The sequence below is a fragment of the Aquarana catesbeiana genome, linkage group LG03 (assembly GCF_042186555.1).
Source record: "Aquarana catesbeiana isolate 2022-GZ linkage group LG03, ASM4218655v1, whole genome shotgun sequence".
In the NCBI taxonomy this organism is placed as follows: domain Eukaryota; kingdom Metazoa; phylum Chordata; class Amphibia; order Anura; family Ranidae; genus Aquarana; species Aquarana catesbeiana.
Genome location: NC_133326.1, coordinates 10,626,866 through 10,653,733, shown reverse-complemented (window position 1 = coordinate 10,653,733; position 26,868 = coordinate 10,626,866). Strand labels below are relative to the sequence as shown.

General features: G+C 44.2%; 1 protein-coding gene across 1 annotated transcript in view; it reads left to right on the top strand.

Annotated features, from left to right (window-relative positions):
• The window catches only part of ADAMTS7 (ADAM metallopeptidase with thrombospondin type 1 motif 7), a gene marked incomplete at its 3' end in the record, with an annotated part of 160,795 nt that extends 135,224 nt beyond the window's left edge, over positions 1-25,571 (top strand). The window contains 5 exon segments of the mRNA XM_073618259.1: positions 1,029-1,170; positions 5,115-5,241; positions 10,385-10,598; positions 13,206-14,603; positions 25,419-25,571. Coding sequence (XP_073474360.1) covers positions 1,029-1,170; positions 5,115-5,241; positions 10,385-10,598; positions 13,206-14,603; positions 25,419-25,571 — 2,034 coding nt within the window.
• Between the last annotated feature and the right edge of the window lie 1,297 nt (positions 25,572-26,868).

Sequence of the window (26,868 nt, the reverse complement as noted above, 5' to 3'; positions counted from 1 at the left end):
CGAGAAAGTCTGGCTCGCAGTCTTCGCTATAATTCATCCCAAAGGTGTTCTATCGGGTTGTGGTCAGGACTCTGTGCAGGCCAGTCAAGTTCCTCCACCCCAAACTCGCTCAGCCATGTCTTTATGCACCTTCCTTTGTGCACTGGTCCAAATCATTTGGTGGAGGGGGGGTTATGGTGTGGGGGGAGGGGGATTATGGTGTGGGGGTTGTTTTTAAGGGGTTGGGCTTGTCCCCTTAGTTCCGGTGAAGGGAACTCTTAAGGCGTCAGCATACCAAGACATTTTGGACAATTTTATGCCCCCAACTTTGTGGGAACAGTTTGGGGATGGCCCCTTCCTGTTCCAACATGACTGCCCACCAGTGCACAAAGCAAGGTCCATAAAGACATGGATGAGTAAAATTTGGGAGCATAAAATTGTCCAAAATGTCTTGGTATGCTGACGCCTTAAGAGTTCCCTTCACCGGAACTAAGGGGCCAAGCACAACCCCTGAATAACAACCCTCCACACCATAATCCCCCCTCCACCAAATAATGTGGACCAGTGCACAAAGCAAGGTGATGGATGACATGGATGAGTGAGTTTGGGGTGGAGGAACTTGACTGGCCTGCATAGAATTTGTTGGCAGAAAGTTGGACAACAATTGTCTGAAGGAGCGTACTAATGGTCCGATTTTAGGCAAACAGCCTGTCATCACACAATTCCCTGCCAAAAATCCGATCGTGTGTATGAGGCTTTAGACTAGGATGCCATTAAAGTTCATGTGCGTTCCCACAAAGTTGGGAGAATGAAATTGCCCAAAATGTCTTGGTATTCTGACGCCTTAAGGGTTCCCTTCACTGGAACTAAGGGGCCAAGTCCAACCCCTGAAAAACAACCCCCACACCATAATCTCCCCTCCCCCCACACCATAATCCCCCCTCCACCAAATGTAATTTAGACTTTATTACTTAAAAAAAAAAATAAGACTAGTCTGAGAGAATACTGCAGAATAATCCAACAAAACTGACCGAGGTTTGCGCATTCAGCTTCTGTTCCAGGAGAAGAACCCCGGAGTGCGCTACCAGTACACGGTGAGAAGAGACCTAGACGACAGCAACGAGGTCCAGCCGCCGGAGTTCTCCTGGAGATATGGAGCGTGGTCGGAGTGCTCGGCCACGTGTGGCACTGGTAAGATCTCAGCTCTACAACATAAAAGAACATATGAGGAGTCATCTGTGAACACCAAGGCCAGCTTAGGACAACGTTCAGAGTCAGCTGTATAGACTTGGGTCGTACTCCTTTGTACAGAGTTCATGCCGGATCCCGGAGGGAAGTTAATGGCACGTGTTCTGTCTACTTGCATCACCCTGTATTCAGCATTGCCTTTGTACACAGTAGAAGTACTGCCCAGTAAGTGAGAGAAATTAAAAAGACCGTGACACTAATGGACCCGAAGTGTCAAGTAGCCATAGGCCATGACCATAGGCCCATTCCCCTCTATTTAGACCCCAGGTATTTCACCAAAGCTCCCCAATAGGGCTCCTAAAAACATTATTAAAAAAAAATAAAAAATAGATAATAAAATTGTAAAAAATGAAAAATACTGACACCAATCTCTGCCCTACTGACACCGTCCACTGCTCTACTGACACCGTCCACTGCTCTACTGACACCACCCACCGCTCTACTGACACCGTCCACTGCTCTACTGACACCGTCCACTGCCCTACTGACACCGTCCATTGCTCTAATGACACCGTCCACTGCTCTACTGACACCGTCCACCGCTCTACTGACACCGTCCATTGCTCTACTGACACCGTCCACTGCTCTACTGACACCGTCCACTGCCCTACTGACACCGTCCTCTGCTCTACTGACACCGTCCTCTGCCCTACTGACACCGTCCTCTGCTCGACTGACACCGTCCACTGCCCTACTGACACCGTCCACTGCCCTACTGACACCGTCCACTGCTCTACTGACACCATCCACTGCCCTACTGACACCGTCCTCTGCTCTACTGACACCGTCCTCTGCCCTACTGACACCGTCCTCTGCCCTACTGACACCGTCCTCTGCTCTACTGACACCGTCCACTGCTCTAATGACACCGTCCACTGCTCTACTGACACCGTCCACCGCTCTACTGACACCGTCCATTGCTCTACTGACACCGTCCACTGCTCTACTGACACCGTCCACTGCCCTACTGACACCATCCACTGCCCTACTGACACCGTCCACTGCCCTACTGACACCGTCCACTGCTCTACTGACACCATCCACTGCCCTACTGACACCGTCCTCTGCTCTACTGACACCGTCCTCTGCCCTACTGACACCGTCCTCTGCTCGACTGACACCGTCCACTGCCCTACTGACACCGTCCACTGCCCTACTGACACCGTCCACTGCTCTACTGACACCATCCACTGCCCTACTGACACCGTCCTCTGCTCTACTGACACCGTCCTCTGCCCTACTGACACCGTCCTCTGCTCTACTGACACCGTCCACTGCTCTACTGACACCGTCCACTGCCCTACTGACACCGTCCACTGCTCTACTGACACCGTCCACTGCCCTACTGACACCGTCCACTGCTCTACTGACACCGTCCACTGCCCTACTGACACCGTCCACTGCTCTACTGACACCGTCCACTGCCCTACTGACACCGTCCACTGCTCTACTGACACCGTCCACTGCCCTACTGACATCATCCACTGCCCTACTGACACCATCCACTGCTCTACTGACACCGTCCACTGCTCTACTGACACCGTCCACTGCCCTACTGACACCGTCCACTGCTCTACTGACACCGTCCACTGCCCTACTGACACCGTCCACTGCTCTACTGACACCGTCCACTGCCCTACTGACACCGTCCACTGCCCTACTGCCACCGTCTACTGCCCTACTGCCACCATCCACTGCTCTACTGACACCGTCAGTATATATATATACACATGCACACACATATGTGTTTGAGCTTTGGGGTGGACACGCTAAAGCAATAGGCTGCGCACAACTATGATTCTGATACGTTTTGTTTATAAGTGAAAAGCAGTATTCTTTTGCTAGAAAATTACTTATCCCCAAACATTATATATAAAGGTGTGTGTGTGTGTATATATATATATATATATTAGAGCTGCACAATTAATCGTTAAAAAATCGTGATCTCGATTCACCTCCCCTGACAATCTCTCCTGCAGAGGTTGCCGATTCTTTCATATAACAAGTGGAGAGACTTTATCTCCTCACTCAGCTGTCAAAAGAAAACATCCAAGCATTCTGCCAAGTCTTTAACTTGATACATTGTAACTAAGCTTCCTTCTTAGATCAAAGGGAAAGAACTTCTGTGTAAATAAATAAGCTGGGCAGTCTGCCAAGTTTTCAACAATGTGTAAATGCAGGAAGTTAAACCACTTAAAGTCTAAATCTTTTTCTGACACTTCTTTCTTAAGTTAAAATCAGTATTTTTTGCTAGAAAATTACTTGGAACCCCCAAACATTATATATATTTTAGCAGAGACCCTAGGGAATAAAATGGCAATTGCTGCAATATTTTAAGTCGCACTGTATTTGCCCAGCGGTCTTTCAAATGCAATTTTTTGGGAAAAAATACACTTCTATGAATTAAAAAAAAACAAAAAAAAAAAACGAAACAGTAAAGTTAGCCCAGTTTTTTTTTTGTTTTAATGTGAAAGATGATGTTACGCCGCGAGAATTGTGAGAGAATCGTGATCTATCTTCTAAGCAAAAAAATTGTGATTCTCATTTTAGCCAGAATCATGCAGCTCTAATATATATATATATATATATATATATATATATATATATATATATATATATATATATATATATATATATATATATTTTTTTTTTTTTTTTGTTTTGTTTTTGTTTTTTTTTTTGTTTTTTTTGTTTTTTTTTAACAGAGGCCTCAGAGAATAACATGGCAGTCATTGCAATTTTGTATGTTTTTCATATGCATTTTTTTTGTAATACACTTTAATGAAATAAAAAACTAACCTGCGCCCATATACATCACTATTACCAGTGGCCCCTCCAAATGACTATGTGCAAAACCCATATGATTCCTGAAGTACGACATCATCATATGGCCAGTATACAGAGTGTTTGTTGTTGTTCTTTTTTTTTTCCTTTCTCTCTTTTTTGAATGTTTTTTTGAATGTTTGAATGTAGAAGTGCTCTTTTCTTATATACTATATATGGATATCATGTATCACCTTGTGTATGGTTGTTATCCTTGACCTTTACAGCGTTTTTATGAAATAATTTTTTTTTCTATTTTTTGAAAATATTGTGTTGTTCAAAAAAATTCGCCCTTAAAGTCCCTTTGTACTTACACTTTATATACAATATATTTGGGATGGTGGCAACAATGAATGGAGTTGTTTCTCCATAATGGTTCTTTCCAGATAATACAGTAGATACTGGGGGAATTCAAAAAAAGCCACCCACGTCTCTTATTTAGCCTTCAAGTTTTAGTGACTTGATTAGTTAGAATGTTCTTCAAGCCCTTTTGGTTACTTCTTGTTCCGAAGCTTCTAATTCCAACATGTCTGCCCCTTTAAGCTCGTGTTTTTCCCAGTTACCCTTACTGGAACCTGGTGTGTAATAGGAGGAGAGATGTTGAGTTTACCTTAATTTGCATACCTGGATTTCGATGGGCCGCTGTATATACTGTAGCTTTTGTCATACGTTCAATACTTACTTGTCATATTAATACTTACCTGAAGGAATGTCACCAGCACACCGAGGATCTCCAAAGAATGGGTCCAAAGCTTTATTAAAGATCACATAGTTACAGCATTGTAGCAACGTTTCGAAAACCTCAAAGGACCCCTTCATCAGGCATGTGACGTCACATGCCTGATGAAGTGGTCCTTTGAGGCTCCGAAACATTGCTACACTGCTGTAACTATGCTTTGGACCCGTTTTTTTGGAGATTTTCGTGTGCTGGTGACATTTCTTCAGCTTGACTTTTGACGGTTCCAGCCGTTGGTCGCTACAGCACCCCATCTAATTTGCACAGCCATTGCGTTTTGGATTGAGTAGGCTTGATATTAATACTTACCTGTCATACCCGTGTTTAGGGGTGCAGAGGCAGCTGGTCCATTGTGTGGAGAAGGTGGCTGGCCTTGTGGAGGAAAGATATTGCGATTCACTGATACGGCCTGATGACAGACAACGGAACTGCAACGAGGAGCCATGTCCTCCAAGGTGAGAAATATCTAGATTAGTCTTTTGCTTCTTCTTATATGACTTTTCTTCACAAAGTGGTGCAAACGCCAAAGTTTTGTGGTGTCATTATCGTCTGTAAGTTTGCCACAGAAAGAGGAACTTTCAATACCAATAGATTTGGCCCCTGGCAGTGCAAGGGTAGTTACAGTGCACTATATGATTCCAAGTTCACCAAATGCCAAAGTAATTGTAATTAGCAATCAACCACCATTGTCTCTGCCAAAGATCAGCTGATCCAACCCCATTAGAGATGTGATCAACAGACAAATCTACAGTAGTACCTTGGATTACGAGCATAACCCGTTCCAGAAGCATGCATGCAATCCAAAGCACTCGTATATCAAAGCGAGTTTCCCCATAGGAATCCATGGAAACTCAGATAATTAGTTCCATGGCCACTGCTTGTCTATGCAGTACCACATGTGGCCAGAGTTGGGGGGCGGGGCGCCGGAGACACTCGGAAACACTCGGAGAAGCTCAGAGACCACTCGGAATCGCTCGGAGACACTCGGGAAGAGTGTTTCCGAGGGTTTCCGAGTGTCTCCGAGCACCCCCCCCCCCAACTCTGGTCACATGCGGTACTGCATAGACAAGCAGTGGCCATGGAACAAGCACCTCTGGCCAAATGCAGTACTGCACACCGCAGAGGCTTGAATCCTGCTCGTCATGCGAGACAACGCTCGCAAATGGAGTCAGGATTTTAAAAAAAAAACAGCTCATATTGCGAAAGGCTCGTAAACCGCGTTAAACTCGGTAAACTCGCAATCCAAGGTTTTACTGTATTTGGTTTCGTTTCACATTGGTTTGTTAAGTTAATCACTTCGTTTTGTCATACTCGTTATGATGGAATGATTCGTTTTCAGAAGTTGTTTCGTATATTCAGATTCATTTCATATGTTTGTTATTTTCAAATCAATATGAAATTCAAATTTCGACATTTGAAGTTCGAATTTTGGAAGACGACTGTTTTTGTTCTATTTTATTCTTTTCTATTCTAATCTATTCTATTTTTTCTATTCTATTCTTTTATTTTCTATTCTATTGTATTCTGTTTTATGCTATTCTATTCTACTCTATTCTATTCTTTTATTTTATTTTCTGTTTTATTCTATTATGTTCTTTTCCTTTATTTTCTATTCTATTCTGTTTTATTCCATTATATTCTATTCCTTTATTTTCTGTTCTATTTTTTTAAAGCAGCCTAATCCCCGGCACACACGATCGGAAAATTGTGCGAAAAATACCGCTTTCGAAGCGATCGTACGATAATCGGATCATTAGTACAGAGCTTTCGGAAGCCGATCAGGACAGTTCATCTGATATTATTTGATCGGCCATGCACGAACAAAATCAGTGCAGCTGTCATTTGAAAATGCATTACAACACATGACATCACTTCCGAATTTTTTTTCTGTCGTATGAGAATTTTCGTGACTTTAGTAAACTCTTCAGATTCGATCTGGGATAAGCGCGCAAAAAATCCAAAAAAACGGACAATCGTTCGTCGGATAATCTCATCGTGTGTACTGGGCATAAATAGGAACCATCAACTTATTGCACTATTATACCTTACTGTATTTATAGCAATATTTGGTTTCATTTCAAATTTGGAATCTATTTTAGAATTCAAATTCGTTTTCAAATTCAAATTAATTTTAGAATTCAAATTCGGATAACTCGTTTTGTTATAATTTTTTTCGGATTTGTAGAAATTCGTTACTATTGTGGCTAATCGTTACTACATCTGAATCGACAAATAATGAAAATTTGGTCCGAAATTTGATTCGTAACGAAATGAATCGCACATGTGTAAACCTCATACAGAGTGTAGAGTGGAGACAGAAGACTTGGGACATTCCCACGCATTAGAACTTTACGGCTTGAGTTCAGTGAATGCACTTCAGATAAATGGCCATTACTGAATTTTTGTACCCCATGAGATGCTTAGTGGGTGACTTACACAGACATAGAAGAGTGCTGGCAAAAAAAAAAAAAAAAGACCAGGTGGTCCATCGGTCCAGGAGGTGGACTAAATATTGTGTAAGACATTTGCTCAGATGCAGAGGACAATGTTATGCCACGTACACACGAGCGGACTTTCCGGCAGACTTGGTCCGACATTCTTCCCGCCGGACTTTCCGGCGGACTACCGCCGGACTTTCTGAACGGACAGACTTGCCTACACATGACTGGACTTTCCGGCAGGCTAGGTCTGCCTGTCTTTTCCGACGGACTTTCGCCGGAGTTACGGCGGACTTTCATAATGAACGGACTTGCCCACACACGGACAAGTCCGTTCATTTTGAACATGACTCGGGTACGACGGGACTAGAAAAGGAAGTCAATCTCGCCGCTTTTATCGGCAAGATTGACACCTTGCGAGCCCTGTCGTGGGGCATCCCAGGCCCTTAGGTCTGGCATGGATTTTAAGGGGAACCCCCTATGCCGAAAAAAAATGGCGTGGGGTCCCCCCCAAAATCCATACCAGACCCCGATCCGAGCACACAGCCCGGCCGGTCAGGAAAGGGGGTGGGAACGAGCGAGTGCCCCCCCCCTGAACTGTACCAGGTCGCATGCCCTCAACATGGGGGGGTGAGTGCTTTGAGGGAGGGGAGGCGCCCTGCGGAGCCCCCCCACCACAAAGCACCTTGTCCCCATGTTGATGAGGACAAGGGCCTCTTCCCGACAACCCTGGCCGTTGGTTGTCAGGATCTGCGGGCGGGGGGCTTATCAGAATCCGGGAGCCCCCTATAATAAGAGGGCCCCCAGATCCTGGCCCCCCACCCTAGGTGAATGAGTATGGGGTACATGGTACCCCTACCCATTCACCTAGGGAAAAAGTGTAAATAATAAAACAAACTACACAGGTTTTTGAAGTAATTTATTAGACAGCTCCGGGGGGGTCTTCTTCCGGCTTCGGGGGTCCCTCCGGTTCCTCTTCTCCCGGCGTCCTGTTGTTTCTTCTCCGCTCCCTCTGGCCTCTTCTCCCGGTGTTCCAGTTCTTCTGCCGGCTCCTCCGCTGTCTTCTAGCCACTCTTTTGCCAGCGGAGGCCCGGACTTTTGACCTGTGGCTTCTGGGCTTCTTCTCTTCTTCCCATGTTGACACGACGGTCTCTCTGGCAGGAATGCTCTCTGAGAGCTCCGATGTGACTTATATAGGCGGAGACCCCGCCCCCTTATGCCGTCACAGTCCCTGGGCATGCTGGGACTGTGACGTTTTAGGGAGCGTGGTCACCGGGTAATGGGTACCATGTACCCCATACTCATTCACCTAGGGTGGGGGGGCGGAAATTGAGGCCCATGCTGTGGCCGTCATTCGGCTATGGCCCGGACCTCAAGTGGTTAATGTGACTTATAAACTGTACAGCTCAATTGAAAAACAAACCGAAATCTTTTAGGAGGGGGGGAGTAAAACTAAAAAAATAAAAAAATAAAATAATATGGTTGCATAAGTGTGCGCACCCTCTTATAACTGGGGATGTAGCTGTGTTCAGAATTAAGCAATCACATTCAAACCCATGTTAGATAAGAGTCAGTACTAAGGATGAGCTCCGGCGTGTTCGCAAGCTGCACGTGCCGAGCCCGCCAGGAACTCGGCACTGCACAAGCAGTGAGAAATTTCCTGATGTGCGGCTGCAGAGATTGGGAAATGTCTCACTGCCTGTGATTAGCGCAGCGCATTTCTGACTTCCTGTCGGGCTCGGCACGTGCAGCTTGCGAACACGCCGGAGCTCATCCTTAGCCAGTACACACCCGCCATCATTTAACCACTTTTTTTTTTTGCTAGAAAATGACTTAGAACCCCCCAAACATTATACATTTTTTTTCTAACACCCTTGAGAATAAAATGGCGATTGTTACAATCCTTTCTGTCACACCGTATTTGTGCAGCGGTCTTACGAACGCACTTTTTTTGGAAAAAAATACACTTTTTTTATTAAAAAAATAAGACAACAGTAAAGTTAGCCCAATTTTTCTTTTTTATATTGTGAAAGATAATGTTACGCCGAGTAAATTGATACCCAACATGTCACGCTTCAAAATTGCGCCCGCTCGTGGAATGGCGACAAACTTTTACCCTTAAAAATCCCCCAAAAGGCGACGTTTAAAAAATTCTACAGGTTGCATGTTTTGAGTTACAGAGGAGGTCTAGGGCTAGAATGATTGCTCTCGCTCTAACGATCGCGGCGATACCTCGCATGTGTGGTTTGAACACCGTTTTCATATCACTTTTTTGAATTGAATAATAAGACAACAGTAAAGTTAGCCCAAATTTTTTTCATATTGTGAAAGATAATGTTACGCCGCGAAAATTGATACCCAACATGTCACGCTTCTAAATAGCCCTTCTGGCATCAATGCGCACTTGCGTTCGCACTCACACATGCGCATGCGCTCCGGCACGCACACCTGCAATCCGGCCATGGGCAGATTTCTTTAGGTTCCTGTGCACTTGAATGTTCCTTTCCTGACACCACCTTTAATGGTGCTGGAGCCTGATGGGGCCAAGGTCAAGGTAAGTCATATACTATATCCACACTCCCCTAGACCAAACAAACATTTAACCCTTGCAGTACGGGAGGGGGGCCCACTGTAAGGGTAGAATTTGTCTCATTCCCAAAGTCCAGCTTTAACCTTCTCTAATCTAGACGTTGCAGGACAGAAGGGAGTAACACTGAGATAATAATTTAGCATGATCATGTTGGTCTAGAAGATGTTCCCATTGGGAGGTTTGCAAGACCACATCGTACTTATCAAATTGTGCAGCAGAGGCGTGTCTGGGTTGCAAATGACAGTTCTTTTATGGTCAGAGGCCCTTTATATATAGGAAATGAGTCAATAATTTATAGGAATGTATGCCTCAGTGGCCACCAATAGACATGGGTCAGATGGGAAGCGAGGAGGTCTAGTTGTAAATTTGAGAGAACCAGAAATCTCACCAGAAACTTACTTATGTTCTGCACTTTGCACACTCCTTGAAAGTTTGAACTTTGTAGATGCCTACAACTCTATGTATTGCTGGCTTACATTCTTGTTATTGTGGTTAATGGAGAATATATTATTAGATAGCAGTTTTTCTCCTAATATCCCACTTTAACAGTCTGCGTTGTGTCCTGCACAGGTGGTGGGTCGGAGAATGGCAGCAGTGCTCCATCACGTGTGGCTCTGGTGGTGTGCAGAAGAGAACTGTCCTGTGTATTCAACGTGTCGGACTAGATGAGCAGCGGGCTCTGCAACCCTCAGATTGTCAGCACCTCCCCAAACCTGAATCCAGCATTCACTGTAATCATCGAGAGCCCTGCCCTGCCCTCTGGCACCATGGGAACTGGAGCCAGGTAAGCTTTGCCAAAAGGGAAAATGGAAATGTTGACTGTGTGTGTGTGAAAATCTACACACGGCACCATTGTCGGAGGCTGAGAGGGTTGAGATAGGACCTTTAACTTTTACATTTGAATGGCAGTGCTAAATGAATTGATACTGTGCAAAATTCAATAACCCATTAAAGCCAAGCAGACCCATGTCTGATCAGTAAGACCACTTCTGATTGGTTGCTCAGGTTCAGATTGTGCTTTTTTATTGAGTACCCTTACCACGCCTCCTGTTACCAACCAACACTCGCCACTAATGAACTGCTTCTACCTGATCTCAGGGTTGGGTTTCCATCAATGGATTCTGCAGGCACTCAACCTTTGGCTCCTAAAGCAACACCCATGCGCTTGGAGATTTACACAATTATTCTTGTTTACTGGTCTTTCCCAGGGTTAGAACATTGTACAGTGTGTAAATAGACTTACCTGCAATGACTGTTCTACTGATGGGAAAAATATATGTAGCCAATAACTATTGAAGGCTGCCCACGGTGTCTATAGGTACATGAATTCTGTACCTAAAGTATAGCTAAAGGCAAAACTTTTTTTTTTCCATTTAGGATGGAGTGGAGAGGGCTTGGAATGCTTGCCAGTTGTTATTGCTGTCTGTGCCCCCATTAGGGAGAGTCCCCCTCTCTAATTGTCCTATTTATCATTATCAGTGAAAGTAAATGGGGGAAAGAAAATGGGTTGTCCCCAAAAAAGTAATAGAGGGGAAATCTTCCAATGGGGGACACTAGTTCTGGTGACCTGGAGGTCCCCAAGGAATTCCCTTAATTTGTAGGGATTTCCTTAGTTTCCGGTTTGGCTATGGGACAGGAAGGGAAGGGAAGGAAAATCTAGGCAATGGGACACAGATGGTGAAAAAAAAAATCTGAAAGGGGTTATAACCCTCCCTTACTCTATACAAAAGGAAAAAAAAAAGTTTTGCCTATAGTTCAACTTTAATGCTAAATTTGTTGTGTCTAATTCCCATTATATGTTATCCAGGCAGGGGCGGCCCATCCATTAGGGGCACCCGGGCGCCGCCCCCTCTCTCCAGGCCAGTCCCTATATGCAAATAGCTCCTCAAAGACAACTTGCCACCACAAATAAGATACATTGGTACATTTTTGTTCCTTAGTGGTTGGCATGTTTGCTTGCACATACATATTTGACTTAAAAAAAAAAAAGAAATGTGCTTCACAGGATCCCTTGGACGTAGGAAAGTTATAGGGAAATCCAAACCTCCAGTCTTAGTTTATCGCTAGAATGAGCCCCTGCCCATCCCGCATTCATCGGTTTAAAATGTGTCCTTCTCTAAAGGTTATTCTCACAAGACAGAAGGATAACTGCAGGCTCATTGAGATACCTGCCATCAAGGAAGGAAGTATTAACCAATAATACTATGTAGTGACTGATTATCTTTCAGGCAATTTGGAGAGAAGACTTGGCTGGCATTGGATAAGGCCCGTCTACTCACCCATACAACATTACAACCTACAACATAGCATATCTTGCTTTGTGATATACTAAATAGTGGGGTCATTTATCTCCATATAGTGCAGGAATAGGTGACCACTTTTCTTGGTAGGACACTAGGAAAGTTGTGCTGTAGGCATAGCAAAGCTAGGAGCGAGATCTCCAGGAGAAGCCCTATTAGGGAGCCCAAGAATGTTTGCAGATGTTAGCATGAGTCAGCCTGTTGATTACATTGCGGAACCCCTGCTCTCAGATACCTCTACCTGCTGTAGGTTGATTAGCGACCCCACTGAAATATATGGGCTTGGGTTAAAGCAGGGCTCTCCAAACGTTCTAAACAAAAGGCCAGCTTACTGTCCTTCAGATTTTTGGGGGTGCCGGACTGGGGCCATTAGGAGTACAAAATGTCCCAACGTCAGTGGGAGTAAACAATCCCCTATCATTGGTGTCAGTAGGAGGAATTGTGCCAAATCATTGGTATCAGTGGGATAAATTGTGCCCCATCATTGGTGACATTGGGCCTCATTCTTGGTGTCATTGGGAGGAATTGTGCCCCATCATTGGTGTCATTGGGCCCCATTGTTGGTGTCATTGGGAGGAACTGTGCTCTTCATTGGTGTCAGTGAATAAAATAGCACTCCAAGGGCTGGATAAAAGCAAGCAAAGGGCTGCATCCGCCCCCTGGCTGCAGTTTAAAGACCACTGGGTTAAAGGCCCTCACCTGTAGAGCGCTAAAAGAGGTGGTTGTTAATGAAAAAAGAATCTCAGTAGAATTCAGTAAAGAAATGCTTTTTTCTATCATCTGCCCAAAATCCATAAAAATCTAAATAAACACCTAGGGAGGCCAATCGTAGCATCCATGGACAGCGTTACCAATGGACTATCCCAGTGGATTATCCCAATGGACTATCCCAATGGATTATCCCAATGGACTATCCCAGTACATAGACACATTCAGCCTTGTTTAGTACATCTAAAATGACAGTTTTGGGTGGACTTGCTCTTTAGTTAGTCAAAAATTACCACTAACATGGCAAAAATTTTTTCTGATTCATAGTCTATTTTTTATGTTTCTTTGTTTAACACAAAGTTATTGTGTCCCCTTTACCTTAGTGCTCTGTATCCTGTGGAGAAGGTTTCCAACATCGAGATGTATATTGTGATAATGCCCTGGAAGGAGGCTCCTGTGATCCTTCAGAACATCCTAATTCCAAGCAAGTATGTGCTATGCCGGCCTGTATTCCAGACTTCAGGATATTTGACTGGACAGGAAGCGGAGGATCTAGCAAAGAAATTGTCAATGAAATTTTTCCTGGCCATCCAAGAGCCTCCCCTAGCAAAAAGCATTCCCTGGAAGACAATTCCATCTCAGAAGGGGACTTCACTAATGCTGGAGATGGTCAAGGCAAAGTAGGAAAAGCTTACGTTGATGATTTTTATTATGATTACAATTTTATTAATTTTCATGAGGATTTAACGTATGACCCCATAGAAGATATTAATATCAAAGAAGATGAAGATGTAGATCAGGAATACATTCCAGTCCATACCCCTAGCTTGGGAAAAGGCAATACTGAGATCCTTTCAACAGGAAGCCCACATAATCGATTGACCACTACTGGTCCCTTGCAGGCCTCTTTGAGTTCCAGCAGTCCACAGGAGGATCAGAATGATATATTTATGAATTCCAAGGAATCATCTGTAACTATGAGAAAATACGATCATGACAAACAACCTACCCCCATATCAAACATCCAGGAAGGAGAAAGTGAAAATGAAGAATACTTAACGCCATCTACCACCTACCCTGATGAAGTGACTGTTTTGGTTTCCACTACATCACGGGTCTTTCCAACAATTCCTGTACATTCATCTGTTCCTCAACACGCTGTCCCAGAACTGACAACATCATTGCCATCAACACATTTTTCTTCTCAGTATTCAGTGACAAAAACCACACAAGGTTCAACCTACTCTTCATCTTCTTCAGAGCTAGAAACAAGGTATAAAGATTTACAAAATCCAGCTCTTGATATCTCATCCGATCTGGGACATGGTCTACAACCTGCGCCAGACCAAACGACATACCAAACTCCTTCAAGCCGCACATTTTCACCTCAAACAGAAAAGAACAGTTTACAAGACAATTCCTCTCAAGATATTTTACCTAATATGTCTAAAGATTCTTCAGATGTTTTGTCATCGAGTTCCCCTTCACCATCTTCCACAGATTCAGCAGAAATTATCTCTCTAGTAAGGACTACTCTGCATACAAGACCTGATGGTATGACCTCCAGCAAGCCTGAGGTGCCACCATCCCCATCTATAGTTCCGTTCCTGACTACAATCACGATGCACATTCCAGACTCTAATAATGGAGAAAGCACATATCCTCATCTGAATGAAGACAGGACTAAAGGTTTAAATACAACCTATAGTAATCAGTCCATCTCATCACCTATGGGAGATGAGCTACAGAGGAGTCATTGGAGGGTCGGAAACTGGACTGAGGTGAGTCTCAGAGATGGAGCAGGTAGAGAGAAATTTACTTACTATTAGAAGATGGGTAAAGTTATCAAGTAATGCAAGAAGAAAAAGTCATCTCTAGGCCGGTCTTTATCCTGTATGCTGACTAGGCCACTTTGATCGGATTTGTGAAGTGCAAAATATATCTTCTAAAATGTATTTCTGTAAAAGATGGTAATAATGTGCAGATTTGGAAGATATCACGCAAAACATTAAAAGCAATCAACCCTGAAGTCTGCTGGGGGGGGCAAAAGGAATTAAATGTTTTTAGAAGTAGCTTAGGAGTGTGTTCTGTTGCCCGCAGCAACGTATCTAGACAGGAGGTGGATGTCCAGGGGGCCCAGCTACAACCTTCAGCTCTCAGTTTGTGATATCTTTTTCTTTAGTCCAGAAAAGGGCCGGGATGCAGGGTCGGGACAAGGGGTGGGCAGGAGGGGCGTCTGCCCTGAGCGCAATGGTTCACTGTAGGGATGGGGGCGCTTTTCCTCTGTTACAAGGCTGACAGGAGTATTGATAGCGGCAGTAATTTTCACAGGCGAATGACTGCTGGGCGTAGGATCACCTAAGCTTGCACATTATAAATGGATGTGGGGGGAGGGGGGGGGGGGCGCACTTTGGCATCTTTGCCCTGGACGCTGGATGACCATATCCCGGCACTGCCTCTATGACAGCAGTTCCCAACTTTAGTCTTCAAAAAAGATTTTGAGGTATGGATATTTTTACATGGTTACATTGGTCCAGCTCGGACCAACTATGTATATACCATACGTGTGGGATCCCTCTAGAGGCTGGTGCGGGTGCTGCATTGTGAATACAGGAGGTCGGGGGACTGGGCACAGGCACCATTCAGAGAAGGCTTTGCATTTTCTCAAGGAATGCAAAGCATTCTGTAATTAGACAAAGCGGAGATTGTGACATCACCACCCCGCCGCTCCACCGCAGAGAATGCTTTGTGATCTCTGAATGTCAACTGTGCCTAGTGGCCAACCTCCTGTGTTTAGAATAGAATGCAGCAGGGAATCTATTGGAGATCGCTGGAGTAGTGGTGTCTATTGCAGTGATTTTCAAATACCAAGCCATTGTCATTGATTTACCACCTTCCCATCCGGCCTATAACAGATTCATGGCCGGGCGGTAGCTTTCCTGTTCTGAGTGGACATTATATAAAATCCTCCAGAACGGGTCACTTGTGCGCGGTGATCCATGGTGCGGGGTGTGTTCCTCGGACACACCGAATCACTGATCACGGTAGAGAGCCTATGACGTAGGCTCTTTACCATGTGATCAGCTGTGTCCAATCACAGCTGATCACAGTGTAAACAGGAAGTGCCGGTTATTGGTTTTCCTCTCCTCACGCTGACAGTGTGTGAGGAGAGGCGATAAGCGGATTTTCTCACAGGAGAGATCTGCACTGATAATCAGCGCAATGATTATCAGTGCAGCCCCATCAGTGATGCCCACAGTGCCCACCAGTGATGATTACCAGTGCCCACCAATGATGCCAATCAGTGCCAATCAGTGCTGCCTTTCAGTGCCCATCAGTGATGCCTGTCTGTGCCCATTAGTGCCTCCTATCAGTGCCGCCCATCAGTTCCGCCTGTCAGACTACACTGGTACATTAATTCCGCCTATCAGTGTACATCAGTGCCGCCCATCAGTTCCACCTATCAGTGTACATCAGTTCCACCTATCAGTGTACATCAGTGCCACCTATCAGTGTACATCAGTGCCACCTATCAGTGTACATCAGTGCCACCTATCAGTGTACATCAGTGCGACCCTTCAGTTCACCCTATCAGTGTACATCAGTGCCGCCTTTCAGTTCCGACATCAGTGTACATCGGTGCCGCCAATCTGTTCAACCTATCCGTGTACATCAGTGCCGCCCATCAGTGCCACCTATCAGTGTACATCAGTGCCACCTATCACTGTACATCAGTGCCACCCTTCAGTTCACCCTATCAGTGTACATCAGTGCCGCCCTTCAGTTCCGACATCAGTGTACATTGGTGCCGCCGATCTGTTCAGCCTATCCGTGTACATCAGTGCCGCCCATCAGTTCCACCTATTAGTGTACATCAGTGCCACCTGTCAGTGTACATCAGTGCTGCCTTTCAGTTCCTACATCAGTGTACAACAGTGCCTCTAATCTGTTCAACCTATTAGTGTACATCAGTGCTACCTATCAGTGTACATCAGTGCCGCCCTTCAGTTCCACCGATCAGTGTACATCAGTGCTGCATAATAGTGCCACCACCCATATCAGTGCTGCTTCATCAGTGCTCGTCAGTGCAGCCTATCAGTGCCCGTCAGTCTTGCCTCATTAGTGCACATCAGTGGAGGAGAAAAATTACTTATTTACAAAAATAATTAAGGCTCGATTCACACAGGGGCAACACGACTTCAGCGCGACTTTGTACCGCGGCTTCAGCGCGACTTCAGCGCGACTTCAGCAAATTACAAGGCGACTTGAAGTCGCCTCCATGACAGGCGACTTCGGCTGTGGCCAATCACAGGGCAATCAGCTCTCTGGGAGGGAGGGGGGGAGGGAGGGGTTTTCCCTGCAAAGTCGCTTGACTTTACAGAGAGATCCGACTTGGAGGCGACTTCCATTGATTTCTATGGTACAGGTCGCCTACCAAGTCGGATCAAAGTAGTACAGGGAGTACGCTCTGAAGTCGGAGCGACTTCAGTAGTGTCTATTAAGACGCTAGCGTTCACTCCCATTGGATCTATTTCTGGGGCGACTTGGGGCGACTTGAGGGCGTACAAGTCGGATCCCAAGTCGCCCCAGTGTGACCTGACCCTAACAGAAACGAAGAAACTTTTTTTTTCAACATTTTTGGTCTTTTTTCGTTTGTTTAGCAAAAAAAATTTAAAAAACCCCCAGTGGTGATTAAATACCACCAAAAGAAAGCTCTATTTGTGAGAAAAAAAGGTAAAAATGTAGTCTGGGTACAGTGTTGTATGACCGAGCAATTGTCATTCGAAATGCGACAGCGCTGAAAGCTGAAAATTGGCCTGGGCAGGAAGGGAGTGAAAGTGCCCGGTATTGGTGGTTAAAGCACTTCTGCAAAGTGAAGAAAATCCTCAAACCATGACCTGTTGGTGGTACCTGAGGACTAAGTGTGGAGGTTGGGAACCACTGCTCCTCCAGTACTGAACTCTTCAATGCTCAGTGATAGGAAAGTCAATGGTGTTCTGGCGGTTGTTTTGTAGGAAGAGCAGTGTAAATTTTCTAGAATTCTGAATATTTTGGAAGATACCTGAACATTTTTGTACATTTTATGAAGGGGTCAAACAAAGAGTTATAGCCTTGTCCCAACCCTCTTCAGTGAAATCCAAAAACTTGTAGAGAACCCATATATCCTGGATTTCTATGGAAAATGTTACTTACACAAGAGGCTTAGCGCCCAACTGTCCCTGATTTCGAGGAACTGTCCCTGATTTCGAGGAACTGTCCCTGATTTGGAGCAATGTCCCTCTGTCCCTCTTTCCCCCCTCATTTGTCCCTCATTATGGTCTGATCTATATAGTTGTATATAAAATGCACTTGTTATCTTTCAAAAAGTGTTTCCCAGTGCTAAACTTTGCATCCAAATTCTAAATGGATGCATTTGTCAATTTTAAAAGCCAATATAAAGGAATATTGGTGGTAAAAAAAATCACTTAAATTAAGAAATTGATGCGCTTCACTACGTGATCAATGATAATTGCATGATTCCATAAGACCCCCATACAAGGATCATTCAGCAATTATAAATATTGTGCAGAAAGGATACTGTGCAAAAACATATGTGCAAAATATTTAACTAAAATAATTGTGCAGGAAGAAGATTGTAGCTAAAAAACTGATCACATGTGTAAAAAATATATGACTGGTGTCTCAGTGTGTAAAATACATCAGTTAAAAATAAATAATAGAATGATAATAAAAATAAATGGCCACACTACTGATACACTTATTAAATAAATAAATATTAAGACAGCCAGGCAGGAATCATGCAATTATCATTGATCACGTAGTGAAGCGCATCAATTTATTAATTTATTTATACATTTGAGTGATTCTGAACACTTTTGATTGATAGCAGCCTCACAAAATCTATATATTTTTGATCCTTGATTTTTTTCAATAAGTATCACAGCGCTTTGTGTTTTTATTCACAAAAAAAATCACTTGTGGATTTAATTAACCCTTTTTTTTTTTGGATATGTCCCCTTTAAGGGGCGTGGCAGGGGGCGTGTCCTATACCTACATACATTTGCTAGTAGGTGCCCCTCATTCTCATCTCAAAATGTTGGGAGCTATGCAAGAGGGAGTTTAACCGCTTGCCGACCGCCGCACACACACATATATACGTCGGCAGAATGGCACAGGCAGGCAAATGGGCGTACAGGTACGTCCCTTTAAATTTGCCGCCGGGAGCGTGCCCGTGGGTTCCGGGAACTCGATGTTTGCCGGCGGCCCGCAATTGCGGTGTGGAGAGGTGGAACGGGGAAATGTAAACAAGACATTTCCCCCGATCTGCCTTGTGTCATGATGAGCGGTGATCGCTGTCATGTCAGTGGTAGCCCACCCCCCCACACAGTTAGAATCACTCCCTAGGACACACTTAACCCCTTGATCTCCCCCTAGTGTTTAACCCAGTGGTCTCAAACTGGCGGCCCTCCAGCTGTTATGAAACTACAAGTCCCATGAGGCTTTGCAAGGCTGACAGTTGCAAGCATGACTCCCACAGACAGAGGCATGACGGGACTTGTAGTCCCATCAACAGCTGGAGGTCCACCAGTTTGAGACCCCTGGTTTAACCCCTTCCCTGCCAGTGTCATTTACACCATTTACACAGTAATCAGTGCATTTTTCTATAGCACTGATCGCTGTATAAATGACAATGGTCCCAAAATAGTGTCAAAAGTGTCCGATGTGTCCGCCATAATGTCACAGTCACGATAAAAATCGCAGATCGCCGTCGATACTAATAAAAAAAATTAATAAAAACGCCATAAAACTATCCCCTATTTTGTAGACGCTATAACTTTTGCGCAAACCAATCAATCTACGCTTATTGCGATTTTTTTTTTTTTTTTTTACCAAAAATATGTAGAAGAATACGTATCGGCCTAAACTGAGGAAATTTTTTTTTTATATATTTTTGGGGGATAATTATTATAGCAAAAAGTAAAAAAATATTGCTTTTTTTTTTTTCAAAATTGTCGGTTTTTTTTTTTTGTTTATAGCGCAAAAAATAAAAACCGCAGAGGTGATCAAATACCACCAAAAGAAAGCTCTATTTGTGGGGGGAAAAAAAGGACGTCAATTTTGTTTGGGTACAATGTTGCACGACCGCGCAATTGTCAGTTAAAGCGACGCAGTGACGAATCGCAAAAAAAGTGCTCTGGTCAGGAAGGGGAGTCAAATCTTCCCGGGGCTGAAGTGGATAAAAACAAAACCTCCATAACATTACTTGAGTCGGCGCAAGATCTGCACTGCTGGCCCTAGACCAATCATTTATTTGCGGTGCCAGCCTCCAGGAAAATAACTTGTATATCTGAAATAGAGGGAAACAAAGACAACCATTCTTATCTTTTTTGGAATGCCGATGGGCTCTGACTTGGCTCCATTATTAAAGTCATCCGAGGTCTCCCATCGTGTGGTTAGAAGCACAATGCACATTTCTGCATGAATCACCATGTGGTGGAGGATGCGGATTTCTGGCAGTTTTAATCGTCTTTGTTTTGTTCGAGTCATATAGGTTCATGTTTTTTTTCAAATCCCCAATAAACATCGGTACGTAATGTCTTCATGAATACTAACATGTGCTAAAAAAATATCTGGTATTGTACAGCGTCCAACCCAATCTAAACCTTTCAATGTATTGCTTTCAGGCTAATCTGTGGTTTGGGATCTAGGCCACATAATACAACGTTTTCAGTCACTTGCATTGAGCTAAAAAAAACACCTACGGTTGATCAGGAAGATTGGCAGCGGGCAGATATTGGGCAGTTTTAACACTTTGCCGACCAGCCGAATCACTGTAGCTGTACAGCGGGCGCTTTAAGACCTCTACGAGGGGGGGGGGGAGGGCGCGACGCCGGAGCCGGTTGCACGTGGCCGGCGGCCGCGATGTCCGCCGGCGACCAGCGATCACTCCTCAGAGAGCCAGAATGGGAATCTGTCAATGTAAACAGAGAGATTGTCAGAAACCATGAAATCAGCCCGAGACAGAAGTACAGTTAAATCACACTTGTTTAATAATAAAAGTAAATAGAACAAACATAGTCAAAATATAGCCAGAGTTCAGGAACCGGAAACGGATAGTCAGACAAGCCAAAACGTCAGGGAGCCGGAGATGAGCGTAGTAAAAACGGCAAGCAGGATCTGGAGCCAGAAGGGATGTCAGCCAAGCAAGTCTTTTAACAGGATTGCAGGAGAGCGTCTCTGTGATGTTGACCAAGGCGAAGGCAGAGATCCTCTGGGCTGGACGGCTTAGGTAGGCAGGACTGACGAGCAGGATATCATCAACAGCTGAGTAAGTGTGGAGAGATAGGAGCTGGCAATTAGTCGACAGCTGAGCAGCCAGCTCTGAGAAGGAAGGGCTGAGCCCAGCCCTGACACAGATCACCGTTCTGTCAGGGGTGTAGGGAGAGATCTGCTGTTCCTAGTGATCAGGAACAGCGATCTCTCTGTTCTCCCAGTCAGTCCCCTCCTCTCCACAGTTAGAAACACCTCCCTAGGGAACACACCGCGTTCCCACGTTCGGAATTGTTGGCCAACATTTGTGTGTTAACGTGTGTATGCAAGACAAGTTTGAGCCAACAACCTTCGAACAAAAATCCACGGTTTTGTTGGCGGAAAGTCCGATCGTGTGAACGAGGCATTACAGTTTTGCTTTTAGGCCAAAAAGTCCAATTTTGGTCTCATCTGACCAGAGCACCTTCTTCCACATGTTTGCTGTGTCCTCCACATGGCTTCTCACAAACTACAAACAGGACTTCTTATGACTTTCTTTCACCAATGTCTTTCTTCTTGTCACTCTTCCATAAAGGGCAGATTTGTGGAGAACACGACTAATAGTTGTCTCCCACCTGAGCTGTGGATCTCTGCAGCTCCTCCAGAGTTACCATGGACCTCTTGGCTCTTCTCTGATGAATGCTCTCCTTGCCCGGCCGGTCAGTTTAGGTGGACGGTCATGTCTTGGTAGGTTTGCAGTTGTGCCATGCTCTTTCCATTTTCCGATGATGGATTGAACAGAGCTCCATGAGACTTTCAAAGCTTGGGATAATTTTTTATAACCTAACCCTGCTTTATACTTCTCCACAACTTTATCCCTGACCTGTCTGGTGTCATGATGCTGTTGTCCACTAAGGTTCTCCAACAAACCTCTGAGGGCTTCACAGAACATCTGTATTTATACTGAGATTAAATTACACACAGGTGGACTCTATTTAATAATTAAGTGACTTCTGAAGGCAATTGGTTCCACTGGATTTCAGTTAGGGGTATCAGAGTAGAGGGGGCTGAATACAAGTGCCCCCCTACACTTTTCACATATTTATTTGTAAAACATTTGGAAAACCATTTATCATTTTCCTTCCACTTTGTGTCAGTCTATGACATAAAATCCCAATAAAATACATTTACGTTTTTGGTTGTAACATGACAAAATGTGGAAAATTTCAAGGGGTGTGAATACTTTTTCAAGGCACTGTATAAAGAGAGTCCAAGTAATAAAGTCCTCTTTGAGTGCCATTAGAAACACGTCTGGAATCTCATCTGCACCGCAAACCAGCTCCAATTCCGTGCCATATAATAATCTGTGATAAGTGATTCAATAACCTCCACCGCCACCTCTGGGTGAACTGCCTGCTCACCTTAAAGAAAGACCCGTTGGTGTAAAGTATTACACTAAGTATACTCATTAGGAGGTAATCCTTGGGGGGGAATCCAGGATGGAAAATGACTTGGGGGTCCTTGTAGACCACAGACTCAACAATAGAATGCAATGCCAGGCTGTAGCCAATAAAGCCAACAGAAGAGACAAAACTATAATTCTACCATTTTACAAAACACGGGTTTGGCCTTATCTTGAATAAGTGGTAAGTTCTGGGCACCAATTCTCAGGAACGGTGTCCTTGCACTAGAGAGGGTTCAGATAAGGGCAACAAAATTAGAAAGGGGGGTGGGTTCTATTTTGGGCATCAATCTTCAGGAAAACATTTTTCTTGAACTAGAGAGTTCTGAGAAGGGAAACCAATTTAGTAGGTGGGATGGAGGACATTTCCTCAGTTATGAGGAAGTGTACAGAAATTAAACATATTCTCCCTGGAAAGAGGCACTTAAAAGGGATATGATCGCATTATACAGATGTAAGAGTGGGGACTGTTGTAATGGGAATGAGCTGTTCAATCAAAGGACCCTGAAGAAGACACATTGGCCACAGCAGTTGGACAAGAAACTATTACATCATGAACTGCATAAAGGGTTCTTTGCTGTTAGAGGAGTAAAGATATGGACCTCCCTTCCACAGTTAGTAATATCAGCATAGTTAAAGAAGAATTCTAGGCATGGCATTTTTTACTATAGTGATAGTGTTCCAGCTTGGACTAATGTAACTATGTATAGACCGTACCTGTGGGAACCCCCTAGAAGCTGGAAGTCACTGTACTAGACAGTGACCTCCACTAGCTTCCTGGTCCTCTCTCTCCCTTATTGTCTCACACAGCCGTGGGAGCCATTGGCTCCCGCTGCTGTCAATCACAGCCAGTGAGCCAATGATGAGCGAAAGAGGGGGCAGGGCCGAGCTCCACGTATGAATGGGCAATGTCTACAGGAGCGTGGCTTGGAAGCAAGCCTGCTCGAGTGCCCCCATAGCAAAAGGCTTGCTTTTGGGTGCCCTCAGCAGAGGGGAGGAGCCAGGACCCAAACAGAAGAGGATCTGCTCTGTGCAAAACCATTACACAGAGCAGGTAAGAATAACATATTTGTTTTTTGTTTTTAATTACAACCTTTAGGCTGGGTTCACACTATTGCGACTTGGAAGCTGATTTCCCCGCATCCATTCGCATGTCAGGAGACTGTGACCGCCCCCCCAATGGAGCTGGTTTGCATAGCTCTGGGACGGTTGCGGAGTGAATTGCACAGGAGTCACGTGCGTCTTCTGGTCCGTTTCACGTCCAAATTCAGTCAAAAATTCAGACCGAAGTCAGACCTAAAACGGTGAACAGCGACGCCTCGCACCCCCTGCTGCAATCCGCTCTGTACGGCAGTGTGAACCCAGCCTTAAGCGTCGTACACACGATCAGATTTTCCGGCAACAAAACCGCAGACTTTTGTCCGAAGGGCGTTGGCCTCAAACTTGTCTTGCATACAAACGGCACACAATTGTCAGCCAACAAACACGACCGTAGCGACGTACTATGTGTTTTTTTCAGATCTTTAGCGCCACCCTTTGGGCTCCTTCTGCTAATTTTTTGTTAGTAGAACTTTGGTGAGTGTTGCTTCGCGCTTTTCATTTCGCGCTTTTCAGTTGGTTCATCAACCAGCCATGTTGCGGAATCGGAGGAGATAACGTGTTATTTATTAATGACCTTGGAGTTTTTGCTTTGACCCAAGTCCAGTCCAGGAACAGGAGGAGGAGGATTTCTTGGACCAAAAATTGGTTGCTTTATTAATTGTGACCAATTCTGTCATATGCCTTTGCTGCGGGAGCTCCAGGAGAATAATCCAGATGATTTTCGGAATTATCTCCGGATGACGGACCCCTGCTTTCACCAAATCTTGGCATTGTATAATAATAATAATAATAATAATAATAATAATAATTGTTGACCCCCTTTATTAAGAAGCAGGACACATGCATGAGGCTTTTATTTTATTTTTTGGTTGAATAATTTGATTTGTTTATTTTCTATATTTTGGATGCATAGAATGCATTTTTTGGTTAAGTTCTATTGGCAGATATCATGTCTAATTTTATTTGTTTTCTTTTTTTAATGCACAATAAAAATATTGTGTAGAATAATACTTGGCTCTGTGTTTTACTTCAAATGACAGCTTGGGAGTCAGCAGTTACATTTAAAAAATACAATGTAACATTAACAAGGGACATCAACATAGTTGTATCATTGACCTAAAAAAACGACGGGATAATGGTGTTGTGGTAACTTGTCCAAAAAAAAAAAATAATATTATTCTTAATATCACTAGAAAAAAAAAAGCCTTTTTAAATACGTTTGGCAGAACTCCATCAGTATCACCAGCAAAGCAGCTTCATTATTATCCCATTAAAGAAGAAGAGAATTGTGCGCTGCATTTCCAGATTTCAGAATTTGCCGCGTCACGAATGTTAATTCTCCATTACGAACGCTAGTTCACAAGACCGACCGCTTCCGGCTCGTCCCTTGCTTCCGAGCATGCGTGTTTGTACTTTGGACTTTTGTCCAACGGACTTGTGTACACATGCTCGGAAAATCCGACAACAGACATTTGTCCGCGGAAAATTTTAAAGCCTGCCATCCAACATTTGTCCGCGGAAAACCCGACAACAATTGTCCGATGGAGCGTACAAACGGTCGGATTTTCTGCCAACAGCCCGTCATCGCACAATTCCCATCGGAAAATCCGATCGTGTGTACGCGGCTTTGAAACCGCTTTAGAAATTCAAGAGGTTGACACCAAGTAAAATGTAGATATTTGTACCAGTTGCTGGAGTTCGGCTTTAAGACATTTGGTTTTCTATATATAGGTCTAGCAGGAATGGCATGTACATGTTACACGTTTCTTTTTTTTTTTTCTAGTGTTCCACCTCCTGCGGTCTTGGTGCGATGTGGCGCACAGTTGCGTGCACTGCGGAAGGTAATAACACATGTGACGCCAGCGCCAAACCAGCTCCCGCACGTCGGTGCTATCTGAGGCCTTGTGCATCATGGACGGTGGGGAACTGGAGCAAGGTAACCAGTCTGCCGCCAAAATTGTCTGACCCTTTTTTTGATAGCTACCGAAAGAGTACAGCTTAGTAATAATTGGTGTATTTTGGGTAAATTGGTATCAAGGCTGATAGACTTTCCATTTTTAAACAATTGCAACAAAGTTATTGTCTTACACCGAATGGAAATACTGTATATAGTGTTTTGAATATGTTTTAATTATATATTAAATGCAGGACCTGTGAAATATTCTGAATCCCCCCCCCCCTTTAAAAAAAATAAAAATAAATTCATACCCCATTTTAGTAAGGCAAACATGAAATATTGCATATTATTGGTGGATGTGTACCATCCGCAGACATCAAATGGAGTGCTTGTCCCTTTCTTACCAGGCTGACTTTACTGGTTTGCTGTACATAGCCTGTGTTGCAAACATACATTAACAGCGGGAGCTCAATTTTTACACATAGCCAAATCAGTCAGAGGAGACCCATCAACCCCCCCCCCCCCCCATATACCGTCTCAGCTCTGTCTTGATTTTATCTTTGGGTAACATAGTGAGAAATTGACCTGGTAGTGCTGGACTTTCTATTGAATGAATGCCATGGCTGCATCCTGTATTACATGCGAAGATTTATCAGCAGCAGGAGCTCAAATTGCGCACACAGCTGAATGAGTCAGAGAAGACACCACCTATATTTTCAACTCTGTCTGGATTTTCTCTTAGGCTGAGACAGTGAGAAAGTGATCTGGTAGTGCTGGGCATTCTGTAAAATGAAGGCCATGACTGCATCCTATATTAAATGTGAAGCTATATCAACAGCAGGAGCTAAAATTGCACACACAGCTGTATGAGTCAGAGGAGACATCCCCCCATACCTTTTCAACTCTAGATTTTCTCCTAGGCTTAGATAGTGAGAAAGTGACTTGGTAGTGCTGGACTTTCTGTAAAATGAATGCCATGACTGTATCCTATATTAAATGCAAACATACTGTATATCAACAGCAGGAGCTCAGATTGCATACACAGCTGAATGAGTCAGAGGAGACCCCCCCTCCCCATACCTTCTCAGCAGTCTGTATTTTCTCATTGGCTGAGATGGTAATAAAGTGATCTGGTAGTGCTGGACTTTCTGTAAAATTAATGTCAAGACTGCATCCTATATTAAATGAGAACATGCATCAACAGCAGACGCTCAAATTGAACACGCAGCTGTATGAGTCTGAGGGGACACCCCATAACTTCTCGTCTCTGTCTGGATTTTCTCTTATGCCCCGTACACACGGTCGGACTTTGTTCGGACATTCCGACAACAAAATC